The sequence below is a fragment of the Fukomys damarensis genome, unplaced genomic scaffold (genome assembly GCF_012274545.1).
Source record: "Fukomys damarensis isolate Sample0158 unplaced genomic scaffold, DMR_v1.0_HiC HiC_scaffold_35, whole genome shotgun sequence".
Lineage (NCBI taxonomy): Eukaryota > Metazoa > Chordata > Mammalia > Rodentia > Bathyergidae > Fukomys > Fukomys damarensis.
Window position 1 is genome coordinate 41,052,491 of NW_022900947.1, and position 10,455 is coordinate 41,062,945.

General features: G+C 40.3%; 1 protein-coding gene across 4 annotated transcripts in view; it reads left to right on the top strand.

Annotated features, from left to right (window-relative positions):
* The window catches only part of Kit (KIT proto-oncogene, receptor tyrosine kinase), a 48,010-nt gene extending 37,799 nt beyond the window's left edge, over positions 1 to 10,211 (top strand). For 2 of the 4 annotated variants that reach the window (XM_033758859.1, XM_033758861.1), the window contains exons 15-21: positions 1,922 to 2,013; positions 2,399 to 2,526; positions 3,580 to 3,702; positions 7,365 to 7,476; positions 7,595 to 7,694; positions 8,046 to 8,151; positions 9,255 to 10,211. In XM_033758859.1, coding sequence (XP_033614750.1) covers positions 1,922 to 2,013; positions 2,399 to 2,526; positions 3,580 to 3,702; positions 7,365 to 7,476; positions 7,595 to 7,694; positions 8,046 to 8,151; positions 9,255 to 9,386 — 793 coding nt within the window. In that variant the 3' untranslated portion in view covers positions 9,387 to 10,211. The remainder of the gene's footprint in view (positions 1 to 1,921; positions 2,014 to 2,398; positions 2,527 to 3,579; positions 3,703 to 7,364; positions 7,477 to 7,594; positions 7,695 to 8,045; positions 8,152 to 9,254) is intronic. The other 2 variants (XM_033758860.1, XM_033758862.1) reach the window with 1 other exon arrangement.
* The last annotated feature ends 244 nt before the right edge of the window (positions 10,212 to 10,455 follow it).

The following is a 10,455-nucleotide window of genomic DNA, read 5'->3' on the forward strand; positions in this document are numbered from 1 at the left end:
TTTTTTTTTTTTTTTTTTTTTTTTTTTTTTGTGGTACCAGGGATCGAACTCGGGCCCTTGCACTTGCAAGGCAGGCAGTAGAACCACAGCCAAATCCCCAGCTCTTTTCCATGCTTTGAGGTAGGGTCTCACTATGTAGTCCAGGCTGGCCTCAAACTCTTGATGCTCTTTCACATCAGCCTCATGAGTACTGGAATTACAGCCATGTACCACCATGCCTAGCCCCTATATGTTTTTATAGCGAAAGTCTTTATAAGGAAGACGCTGAAGGCTGTCAAGTTGTTAACAGCAAAATCCTTTAAAACTTTTAGTCATATAGCGAAGAGTGTTGACCATATCTATACATGCAAACTTCTGCCATCATGCTCTGAATTATTCCTCTGTACCTGCCTCCCCTTTAGTTTATCGTGGTATAGAGGTATAACTACTCCAGAACATTTTTTAAAAATTCTGAGCCTCATTTTCATCTCTCTCATCACTGATGCCATTCTAAAGTTGAATGATGTGTAAAGAGCTGCAATTTCCTTTATGAAGAATTAGTTTGGTTTATAACCAGAGTAGACAGGCACCTTCTCTGCCATACTTTGCCTGTTCTTTCTTTCTGAATGCTATTAATATCTACGATTTAAGATTTTTCTGGATTACCTGCTCCAGAGGCAGTTGCAATCCTGCCCAGTCCCTCTTAAAATTTACTGGGCACAGGCAGGGATTTGGCTCAGTGGCACTGCACCTGCCTCACAAGTGCAAGGTCCTGAGTTCGATCCCTGGTACCGAAAAACAAACTGACAAAAATTTACTCTAGGGGCTGGCAATGTGGCTCGGTGGTAAAGCACATGCTCAGCATGTGAGAGGCCCAGGACAGATATAAATAAGGAAGTAAGAATTTAAGTCTGTATCTTCTGTTTTTGAGATGGCAATACTTTGTCTCCTCATCACTAAACATCAGATCCATAAGAAGACCTCAGTAAATTTTTTTGAGGGGATACCAGGGATTGAACTCCAGTCCTTGTGCTTGCAAGGCAGGTGGCGGAACCACTGTCCTAAATCCCCGGCCCCCTCAGTAAATATGGGCAGTTACCTCTTAAAACCATTTTTAATACCTCTAGCTAAAGTTTAAAATCCCAGGTGAATCTTTTTAGTCCTGTAAACTTTACTAGTTTGAAGTGGTAGTGAAATACTGTAAAAGCTTCCTTTTGTTAGTTTCTAGGGCACACTGTTCTGTATATGAAGGCTTGAGTCCTGTTATATTATTTCCAAAACCTTGGCCCTCTATCCATTTTTTAACTTCCAAAAAGAATGACCTGAATTGTTTAGTCCTGTGTGATGTTCTTTGTGCTTTGGGATCCCATATGGGTTTGGAGGCCCCAGCACACTCTGAAGGAGGTTGTTGTCATGGTGTTTCTATGCTAATCAGAAGCAGGAAGTACTAGAAATCTTGAAGAGTCTCCAGCCAAATGTTGCAGATTCAAGAGGTCCAGATGGTTCAGAAAATCATCCAAATTATTGGTGTTTATCTGAACCAAACTTGGTTTTTTTAAACCTCCTTCCATCACTCGCTATATGTTAACGATCTCTCTCTTTCAGCACATCTTGGAAGCTCTTGTCCTTTTGTCTTGTCTCTGTGAAGGCTAATTTAGAGAGTTGGGAGTAACGTGAAATAATGTCTTTGGCTCTATTTTTCTCATTAAAAATCCACCAGATCAAGAGATGGGGCATTTCTAACCTGAGTCCTGGTGATTGGACCCTCATATTGAATATTAAAAACTTATATTTTAAGAACGTGATTTATAAACTCTTCATTCAGTGTAGATTTGCTTCTCAAAATCAGCCCATTTTGTGACAAAATGGGCCTCTTAGCTGCCCCTACTCCCCATTCTTGCTCTAGTCAGTCATGACTTGATGGATACTTCATCTCTCCCAGCAGTGACAGTACCAATGAGTACATGGACATGAAGCCTGGCGTTTCTTATGTTGTCCCAACCAAGGCAGACAAAAGGAGATCGGCAAGAATAGGTGGGTACCCATGGAGGAGTGACAGGACTTTATTTACAGAGGCTCTGTCTTGTGTTGTGGATGTATGGTCGTTCCCACTAGGGTCCCCCCCGTGGCAAAGCCAAGGGTCATTGCTTTGAGTTTGCTATTGGGTGTTTGGGGATGGAGCATATGTTTTTCTATATGAGCATCTTAATGTATGTTTGGGATTTAAAGAACTAATTCACCGTCTCTCTGCCTGAGGTGCTTATGACCTAGCCCAGGAATGTCATTATTGATTTCTTTCCGCAACCATGGGGAGGTGATTGGCTTGCAAGTTCACGTCAGTCTTGGGTATTGTCATTAGCGCTGTGTTCTACCAACCTTTAAGGTTTAATTACACCAAAAATCCTTCTCTTCCTACCAGGCTCATACATAGAAAGAGATGTGACTCCTGCCATCATGGAGGATGATGAGTTGGCCCTGGACCTGGAAGACTTGCTGAGCTTTTCTTACCAGGTGGCAAAGGGCATGGCTTTCCTTGCCTCGAAGAACGTAAGTGAGAGTGATTCTCAGAAGAGCCCCCCTGTTAAATAAAGAACAGCATTTTAGAGCCCTAGTTAGAATGCAGAGTGTCATTTTGCAGTGTGGTAACCAAAAGCAGAGGAAATTTAGTTTCTTCATGTTCCAACTGCTGTCTCTTTGGAATTCCTGTTCTAATTTATAAGCTTTAAAGTGCAAACCTGTCTAAATGAGCTTTCCATGAATATTCTTTTATATGCAGTGAATTCATTTACAACTTTTGGCTTTAGGATATAGGATATGCTTCTAAAATAGAGAGATAATTATTTTAATCATCAAAAGCAGGCATGTACCTTATAGTAGCTATGCCCGGTGAAGCATCCAGTTGAGTTTTGTTGATGGCAGACCCTAAGTATTACATGTATGGCTTATAAAATATCAGGAAACAGGGGTCATGGAGAATAATAAGGGGCAAACAGTGGGGATTTGAAGATGTTGAAACCAAAATAAGGAATATGGATTCTGGAAGGATGAGAGAAATTCTGTAGGACTAACTGAATTTAGTAGACTGACTGAAGTGAATGAGGTCACATTTCCACCCTTAAGCATCATTGGTGACATTTCCAAACAATTACCACACGGATATAGGATGGCTGAAATAAAGACCATTTTCCTGTGTCCTTGGGAGATGTTAGATTGAAGCTGTGAAGACATTTTAGGAACTCTTTGAAAGAACACTCAAAGAGATGCATGCAAAATAAATTTTCATTTGAAAAAAACCCAATTTGACTATTTGTATTTTCTTGTGAATGAAAGCATTGCTGAGGAAGGGGGGCAGCATTTATTAGAATTGATTTTGAAAGTGATTATCGTAATTAGGGCCCTGATGATGTGAAACACAATATGTGAATGTCATTCAAGGTGTAATTTTGATTTTTATTTTTGGTGCTCTGAGTACTTTACACATAAGACAAAAGTTTTGGATTTTGTATAATATAAGCAGTATTTTCAGAATTAAAAATAGTTTTCATTCTTTGAAAGTTAAAATGAATTTTAATGGCTTTCTTTTCTCCCCCTTCCTAATAGTGTATTCACAGAGATTTGGCAGCCAGAAATATCCTCCTTACTCATGGTCGAATCACAAAGATTTGTGATTTTGGTCTAGCCAGAGATATCAAGAATGATTCTAATTATGTGGTTAAAGGAAATGTGAGTACCCATTCTCCATCTGACAGTTCTGCAAAGGATTTTTAGTCTCAACTTTTGATAAAAATTGTTTTTAGTGATTTTCGTAGTGTAAATCCTACCTTGAAATATTATGCATTATAGCAGTCAAATTAAGTATACTTCAGCAAAATTTGCATGGAATACTGAACATTACTACTACTAGCATTTGCTAATGTAGAATTCCTAATTCTAATTGTGTAATTATGGGGCATGTGAAGGAAACAGAAATAGCCTTAATTTTCATTATAGCCTGAGAATAGCAATGAACTTGATTCTGCTGAAGTGTAACAAATGTAGACCTGAAGGTCACAGTGGGAGAATTTTTTGGAGATTGACATTCTATGTGGAAATGATTAAAATCTAAGGGTCATGTTTGAAATTAGCTATATAGAATGTTGGATCTAATAGTCAATAGAGGCTTTTAAGTAGATTCATGAGTAGTAATTGGCTTGTAGAACATAGTGAAATTTTAAATGCTTTATTACCCATTTTTGTTGTATCCTCAAAACAAACACATATCTTAGAATGCAGTGTTTTCGCATTTTAATAGGTGGAGAGACTAAGGCACAGTATATTTTAGTGATTTTTATCTCAGATGAGATTAGTCAGTGGAGACTAAAAGTAGAGTTCATAGTTTTTAGAGCAGTATCCCATTGGTTTGTACGGAAAACCACTAACTTCCTGTGTGCATATATTCCTCTGTCCCTGTTTTTTCAGGCCCATTTGTATGGTCCAGATTTATTCCTGGAGGAGATTTTGGTTCCTTACGATAATGTAACATTTTCTCCATCATGGTGGCATCTCTGTTGGTAGACTCTGCTCCATTTCATTCTGTATAAGTACTGCTGGTTATATCTCCTGACATAAGCATGTATTTCTGAAAAGACTGTCCAGGCCAGGTACTATCATTAGGAGAACTGGTAAAACCAGCTTCTTTTCATTGTGGTGCCATAGTGAGAGGAAGAAGGAAAATTGGAACATCATTCCAGTCTCTAGATATTGACAAAGGGCAAGAAAAGTAGCTAGTGACCACTGGGCTTAGTCTCATTAAGTTACAAACTAACCTTATCATTTAGTCCCTGTGTAATATTTGGCCAGAATTAATCCAACAAGGGCCGGGGATTTAGCTCAGTGATTCCACTGCCTGCTTCACAAGAACAAGGTCGTGAGTTCAATTCCCAGTACCAAAGAAACAAACATTTAAGAAGAATTAATCCAACACCTTTATGCCGTGCTTTTTCTCCTCTTGCGAATAATGTTGGCACCTGCCTCATAAAGTTGTTGTGCAGTTTAAATTAGTTATTCTATATCAGGAGCTTCAGATGATACTGGGCATGTTCTTTGAATCCTTCATGGGTGCCTTGTTTGAATCTAAACAATCACAACAGTGGCTACACCATGGCATCTTATTAACTTGTTACTGTAATTGACAATGGTGGATAAGGCTCTCAGACCTTCCCATTGTGGACTTAGTTCAGTTCAGTTGAACTAACCAATCACAGACACCACTTTCACCCGGTTACTAGGTAGAGAATTTGAGAAACAAGAACAAGGAAAGGAGCACAGCTTCTTTCTGCCCCCAAATTGATGTCATAGCCGTCCAAGATCTTCGTGTTGGCTCGGGTCCTCTGAAAGTTCTTTCATTTCACATGAGGTTGTAGTTACTTTTTGGCTATGGGCCCTTTCTCACTCTAGGAAAGCTGATAGATCCCTTGTCTGAATACTAGTTAAATGCATATATTTATTTATTTATCTATTTATTTATTTATTTATTTATTATTTATATTTGAGATTGGGTCTTCCTGTGTAACTCAGGCTGGCCTCAAACTGGTAATTCTCCCACTTCATCTTCCCAAATGCTGGGATTAGAGTTGTGTACCACCATTATATAGGCTTCTCAAGAAAAGCAGTTATAATGGATCACAGTTCTCAAAATTTTAAAAAGTAAACTTGATATATCAATATATATGCTTCTTTATTACACAGAGCAACATATTCTAAAAACTACTGTAATTTCAAAGCAGTGGTGAACATAAATGTTGTTTTGAGATACTTATAAACACTAATAGGGTATGATGATATCTTTGATTATTACTGTGCTAGACAAAGTCACAGGCACTGTTAATAGTACTGTGATTTATTATCTTCATTTGTAATTTTTTAAAAAGCTAGACTTCACTTAGAAGTTATGGAAAATAAAGACTTTTTTGTGTGTGTTCCAGGTGTACATATAGGCCCCTGAGTTCAAGCTACACATAGTTCTCAGGTTAATAGCCCCATTTTGAACTTTATCACAGAACCTTGGAAAGCATTTTTTTTTTAGCTTCCTAAAATAACTTTAAGGTTAGAAAAAACTGTCTTCCCAGTTTTTGATCCTAGATGGATTATGAGGATTGATTTGGCTTTTTATAGTAGATGAATATCCGGAAATCCAGACTGTCTCTAAGAGGAATAGTTAGGGAAAGTTTGGCTTGACTTTAGTGGAGGAGTTGAAATGTGAAGTCCAGCCATTGGATGTATGCCCTGAATCTGCCAGCCACCACCACCAACAGACAGGCTCATCATCACTACTTACTGAGTTCTTGGTTTGCTGGCTGATTTTTCAGATATTAGTGAGTTGGGCAGTGTGCTAACCATTTTACCCATAACATTTCATTAATGCCATAAAATAACTTGTGGAGTTGGAAGTATTGTTTTTGTTTTACAGAAGATTCTAAGTTTTATTTACCAAGACTTAGGCAACATTTCCATTGTACTAGTGAGGGGCTGTTTAGATTGAATAGCAAAGAAAACATAAAATAAGACTAGAAATTGAAGGCAGAGTTGATATAGAAGTTCCATGAAGTGCTGAGGACCAGTTCCTTATGCCTGTCCACATTTTGCCATTCCTGGGTATAATCCTTGTCTTCGTGGTGCAGGATGACTACACATAGCCAGCCAGCCATCACAAACATAAGGCTGGATGAAGGAAAGGATGCTGCCAAAAATACAGCAGAGAGTACACGCCTTTGTGTTTTAAGGAGGTTTTTCTAGCATCCCACTGAGCTGCCCAGTCTCTAGCTGCAGAGCAGGATGGGAAATGCAATCCTAATTGTGGGAGGCCATTTTTCTGTTACTGAGAAAGAAGAGGAATATATTCAGTGGCAAGTAACAAATCTCTGCATCACTCAAGGCCAATTTTTGAGCCCCAAGTAGAGCCCAGGCCTGTCTGTGTCTAAATTCTGTCCTCTTAATCAGCATGTTATGCTAATGTCTCTTTATTTTTTTATTTATTTGGTTGGGGTTTTTTCTTTTTTTTTTTTTTTAAACAGAGTCTTGCTTTGTAATGCAGGCTGGCTTTGAACTCACTATGTATCCCAGGTTGTCCTTGAACTCAGGTTAATCCTCCTGCCTCTGCCTCCCAAATGCCGAGATTACATGCATATGGCATCAGGCCTGACTATGTCCCCATGTTTAAAATTAGCATAATATAATCACAAACCAGGCTGTGGGAATCTTTTGGTCTTGTAGATAAAGGTCTTGTGAGATGGTCCTCATTTTTCACCCTCAACCTGTTAGTAGGAACAATATCTGTAGGGGCATCTCTGGTTTACTTTTTGAAGTTTCTTCTTTAATAGGGCTGAACCTGTGTTCTTCCCTCCTAGGCTCGACTGCCTGTGAAGTGGATGGCACCGGAAAGCATTTTCAACTGCGTGTATACATTTGAAAGTGATGTCTGGTCCTATGGGATTTTTCTGTGGGAGCTCTTCTCTTTAGGTAAAACGATCCTTTCTAAAGACAATTTTGTTAGACTCAGAACATCTTCCTGGGGTTTTATTAGCATCCTGCTTGCTTGTAATTTCTGATTGTGGTTTTCCACCTATCTATGCCGCAGGAAGCAGCCCCTACCCTGGAATACCAGTTGATTCCAAGTTCTACAAGATGATCAAGGAAGGGTTCCGAATGCTCAGCCCCGAGCGTGCACCTGCTGAAATGTAAGGGCCAAGGAGAATATGTTTCTTTAGATAACATTTCCCCTTTTTGTTTTCTTTTTAAAGACAGAATCCCAGATGTTGAGAGTTTTCACTAGTACAGTTTGAAATGTCACTTGGTTCTTTTTGTGACACCCTGATCAAATGTCATTGCTATAGGTTTTTTTTTTTTCCTCATAATCTCCTGTTGCCAAGAATACAGAAAATCTTGACAGTATTTTACACAGCGTTTTATGCACATACCATTTCATGTGTCCACGTGCACAGCCCTGGAACTGTTAGGAGTCGTTGCAGAACAGGCACTGGAAGACAGGTCAAGGGCATCTAGGAGTGACAGTGGCTCTTCTTTTGCAGGTATGACATAATGAAAACTTGCTGGGATGCCGATCCTCTAAAAAGGCCAACATTCAAGCAGATCGTCCAGCTCATTGAGAAGCAGATTTCTGATAGCACCAATCATGTGAGTAGCTCGCCAGGCCCAGAGCTCCCTTCTCCCATTTCCAGGTGTGTGGTCCTCAGGATTTAAGGTGGAGGATTTGTCTCCTTATTTCTCTCCTTGGTTTAGGCTGTAAATTGGGCTTCAGGAGAGTGACTAAAATGATTCTTTCTGCTCACCCCTCCTGTTCTGAGCCAGAAGGCTGTGCTATGGGGAAGGGGATGTGTGGAGGACTTTGTTCTCAGAAGTGTGGAAGTGAAAGTTCCCATGAGGACTTGCCATGCCCCCACCCTGCCCCGAGTGCAGATCATGGGGTTGGTGTGCTCTCCCCCACTGGTCAGGGCCATTCATCCTTGGGGTGGCTGATATGCTGTGAACCAGGATGAAAGACAGCTTGTTACTGTGGTAAAGTCAGCCTCTTGCTCATACAGGCATAGCCAGCACATAGCAATAGCTGTCATGCCCACAAGCCACAGAGAAGCAGGAGTTGTTTGAAGTTGGGAGATCCCTCCCAGTGGTTTGGGGAGTGAGGGATGAAAGCTCAAATCCATTATTTCCTCCCCTAATTTAAAGGAAGAATTAACGATCCTTGCTTTGAATTGAATTTTTTTAAGCTCCCCCACCCCTGGGCTGTGTGCTTGGAGTGCTATTTCTAATGGCACACCACTATTCGGTACTTTCGGGTTACAGCTTGCTCTGTGGATTGTCAAGCCATATTTCAGACAAAGCAGTATTTTCCACCCAAGCGCTTTGATTCCTGAGTAACGACCCCTGGAAGAGCCATGGATTTCTCAGCAAATTACCCTGGCAGTTGGGGTGCAGTTGGCCATGGGGATTTGTAAAGACTTTCTAAAGGGTTAGATAGTTGTCGTTCCCAAATGGATCCCATCAGAAGAGTGAGACTTGCAGATGTTTTTGTGCCATTTCTTGTGAAAAGTTATTTCCTTGGGGAGAATGAGGAGTGAACCAAGCTTGTATTTGTTTTATCAATATGAGGTGGGTTTCAGCTGCCAAGATCTTGTAAACCACTTCTCTTCATGAGTCCTTGTCTGTTCTTGCTATTCTGAAGCTCTGCTGCTCTGTTCACTGTAGGGACTGCGGTATTAACTGTGGCCTTGTTTTCCCAGATTTACTCCAACTTGGCCAATTGCACCCCCAACCCAGAGAACCCCATGGAGGTGGACCGTTCTGTGCGGGTCAATTCAGTCGGCAGCAGCGCCTCCTCTACCCAGCCTCTCCTCGTGCATAAAGATGTCTGAGCAGGACGAGCATGTGGGGTCTGCCCTTCAGGAGCAATCCCCATTCTTTTGGCTTCCACAATGGTTCTTTTGTTTTCCTTCAACTTGCATCCTGTGCCAGGGTAGTGGATCCCCCACTGTAATCCTGACTTGATGAGCACACTTTAGTGGCTGATGATTTTCTTGTCATCAGCCACCAACCCATTGTAAAGGTTCGAACTGTATATATTCCCAAAAGCAAAGTAGCTCCTACTATCAACAAAATAAGTTCTGGTTTAGAGAAAGAGGGTGGAATGGGCTAGATGCCCAGATTTCTCTCTAATGTTCCTCCAATTCTGTTTGAAAAGTATGGTTGCTTGTTTATTTGAATAAATAAGAAGTACTCACATTTGGTTTAAAGGATCCAGGATGATGTGAAGATGCATCAGGATTGGCAATTGAAACCTAAGCCCTTTGTGTGGAAAATGGAACATTATTAGAACAAAGGACACAAGTATGAACATCTGGGCTTAAGAAATCTAGTATTTCATGCTGAGAATGAGACCTAGGCCAAGAAAAAGTGCCCCTTGAACATGAATAAAGACACTGCTGTAGACCACTGCATGAGCTTTTGTATACCTGACCTGGTTTTTAAATAGAATTTGCTACCAGGGGTTGAATTGGAGACAAGGCCTCCCTAGCCAGCATCTGTATATACTCATCTATAGATTGTGCGTATTCATACATTGGAGGGGGGAGACCACAAGGTTTATTTTCTGTGTACAACCCTGGCATTATGTCTGCTGTGTATAGGAATAGATTGAGCCATACAAGTTTGAAGGAAACAGTTAATACTGTTTTTTTTTTAAAGGAAAAAACATAACTACCAAGCACAGTCATAACAAAAACCTCCTCTTTTAGCCAATGAACTTGCCCTTTCGATTGTCCAGAATAAGCTTATAGCTTCAGAATAGCATTGTACTCAGTGGATTTGATGCTGTTTGAAGAAGTTACTGATGTACCACAGGATTCTTCATGAGTGAGGAAGCAGTGCTGTCTTAGTGTTTTTATTTATTTTCTTTGGTGGGGGGCGGTACCATGGATCGAACTT